The sequence below is a fragment of the Salvelinus sp. IW2-2015 genome, unplaced genomic scaffold (genome assembly GCF_002910315.2).
Source record: "Salvelinus sp. IW2-2015 unplaced genomic scaffold, ASM291031v2 Un_scaffold8669, whole genome shotgun sequence".
NCBI classification, from domain to species: domain Eukaryota; kingdom Metazoa; phylum Chordata; class Actinopteri; order Salmoniformes; family Salmonidae; genus Salvelinus; species Salvelinus sp. IW2-2015.
The window spans coordinates 1-1,955 of NW_019949928.1; the positions used below are offsets into that span (position 1 = coordinate 1).

Consider the following 1,955-nt stretch of genomic DNA (forward strand, 5'->3'; position numbering starts at 1 on the left):
TATTTGCCTACCGTCTGTAAGCTGTTAGTGTCTAAACGACCGTTCCACAGGTGCATGTTCAATAATTGTTTATGGTTCATTGAGGGGGTTCCATGTAGTGAACCCCCCCCCCCCCCCAATGTCGTAGTCTTAAAATCAAAATGCTCCCTGGTATGATGTTCTTAAAACAATTCCATATAGCTTAGCAGTACCCCCTCCTCCCCCGGAGTGAGTCCATGCAACTTATGTGACTTGTTAAGCACATTTTTACTGTTGAATTTATTTAGGTTTGCCAAAACAAAGAGGTTGAATACTTATTGATTGAAGACATTAAAGATCCCCCCCCTCAAAAAAAAATTTGGGGGGTAAAAATAACCACACTTTGCCATTATAGGGTTGTGTGTGTGTGTAGGCCAGTGACAAATCTAATTGTAATCAATAAAAAATCCAGCCTTTAACAACAAAGTGGAACAAGTCAAGGGGTGTGAACTTTCTGAAGGCACTGTAGAATCATGAGAATCGCTGCTGCTACTCTCTGTTTATCATATATGCCAAGTCACTTTGACTATACATTCATGTACATACTACCTCAATTGGGCCGACCAACCAGTGCTCCCGCACATTGGCTAACCGGGCTATCTGCATTGTGTCCTACTCACCACCCGCCAACCCCTCTTTTATGCTACTGCTACTCTCTGTTCATCATATATGCATAGTCACTTTAACCATATCTGCATGTACATACTACCTCAATCAGCCTGACTAACCGGTGTCTTTATGTAGCCTCGCTACTGTATATAGCCTGTCTTTCTACTGTTGTTATATTTCTTTACCTACCTATTGTTCACCTAATACCTTTTTTGCACTATTGGTTAGAGCCTGTAAGTAAGCATTTCACTGTAAGGTCTACACCTGTTGTGTTCGGCGCACGTGACAAAGAAACTTTGATTTGCCATATCGTATCAGCACCTAAGTATCGTGAGCTTCCTGGGAATTCCCAGCCTAAGTTATTAGTCTGTTTCATTACTATGGCACTGAAAGGTCATAGTTTAATTGTTACACCCTTGTCTCTTTCAGCTCCTGTCTGGATCGGTAAAGCTTGGTCCCAGACATTTAGGAGTGGGAAGGAGGAGGAGGAGAGGCTCTGCTCAGGTGAGCCTGTGTTTCCTGACCTTCGCTGTCTAGCCGCCTGTGTCGGTCTCATTCTTTGTCTCTGTTTGATGCTTATGTATTGTTGATGTTTATAGTACAGTGTTTTATTTTTAATTGAATCCACATTTTACCAGGTAAGTTGACTGAACACATTCTCATTTACAGCAACGACCTGGGTAATAGTTACAGGGGAGATGAATGAGCCAATTGGACCCACACGACTTAAGTATAATGGCACCGGTGTGGATGGTTGCAGTTTTATTGGCTCTTAACCAACCGTGCTATTTTGTTAGTTTTTTCGCTTTGTTTAACTTATTTAGTACGTATTGTTGCTGCTACCGTCTCTTATGACCGAAATGAGCTTCTGGACATCAGAACAGCGATTGCTCACCTCGAATTGAACAAATAATTTTTCTTTAATGAGTCTGTTGGGAAGGATATATTCCAAACACCCATGCAGCCCCTCATCCCTGTCATTCGCTGGAGAAAGAAACAGAGATCTCGCGGAAAGAGATCTGGGTGCCTTGTGAGGATCAGGCGACGAGTGGCTTATCTGCCTTTGCCATCCGTACTGTTAGCTTTCGTTCAATCGCTGGAAAATAAATGGGACGAACTGAAAGCACGTGTATCCTACCAACGGCACATTAAAAACTGTAATATCTTATGTTTCACAGTCTTGTGCTGAACGATGACATGAATAACTTACAGCTGGYGAGTTATACACTCTGCTGTTCTATCGGCAGGATAGAACAGCAGCCTCTGGTAAGACACGGGGCGGGGGCCTGTGCATATTTGTAAACAGCAGCTGTTGCACGATATCTAAG

The 1,955-nt window shown here is 42.8% G+C and overlaps 1 protein-coding gene across 1 annotated transcript in view; it reads left to right on the plus strand.

Annotated features, from left to right (window-relative positions):
* Positions 1-1,056: 1,056 nt before the first annotated feature.
* LOC112079612 (histone-lysine N-methyltransferase 2B-like) overlaps positions 1,057-1,955 on the plus strand; it is a gene marked incomplete at both ends in the record, with an annotated part of 7,977 nt that continues 7,078 nt past the window's right edge. Inside the window, one exon of the mRNA XM_024145508.1 lies at positions 1,057-1,131. Coding sequence (XP_024001276.1) covers positions 1,057-1,131 — 75 coding nt within the window. The remainder of the gene's footprint in view (positions 1,132-1,955) is intronic.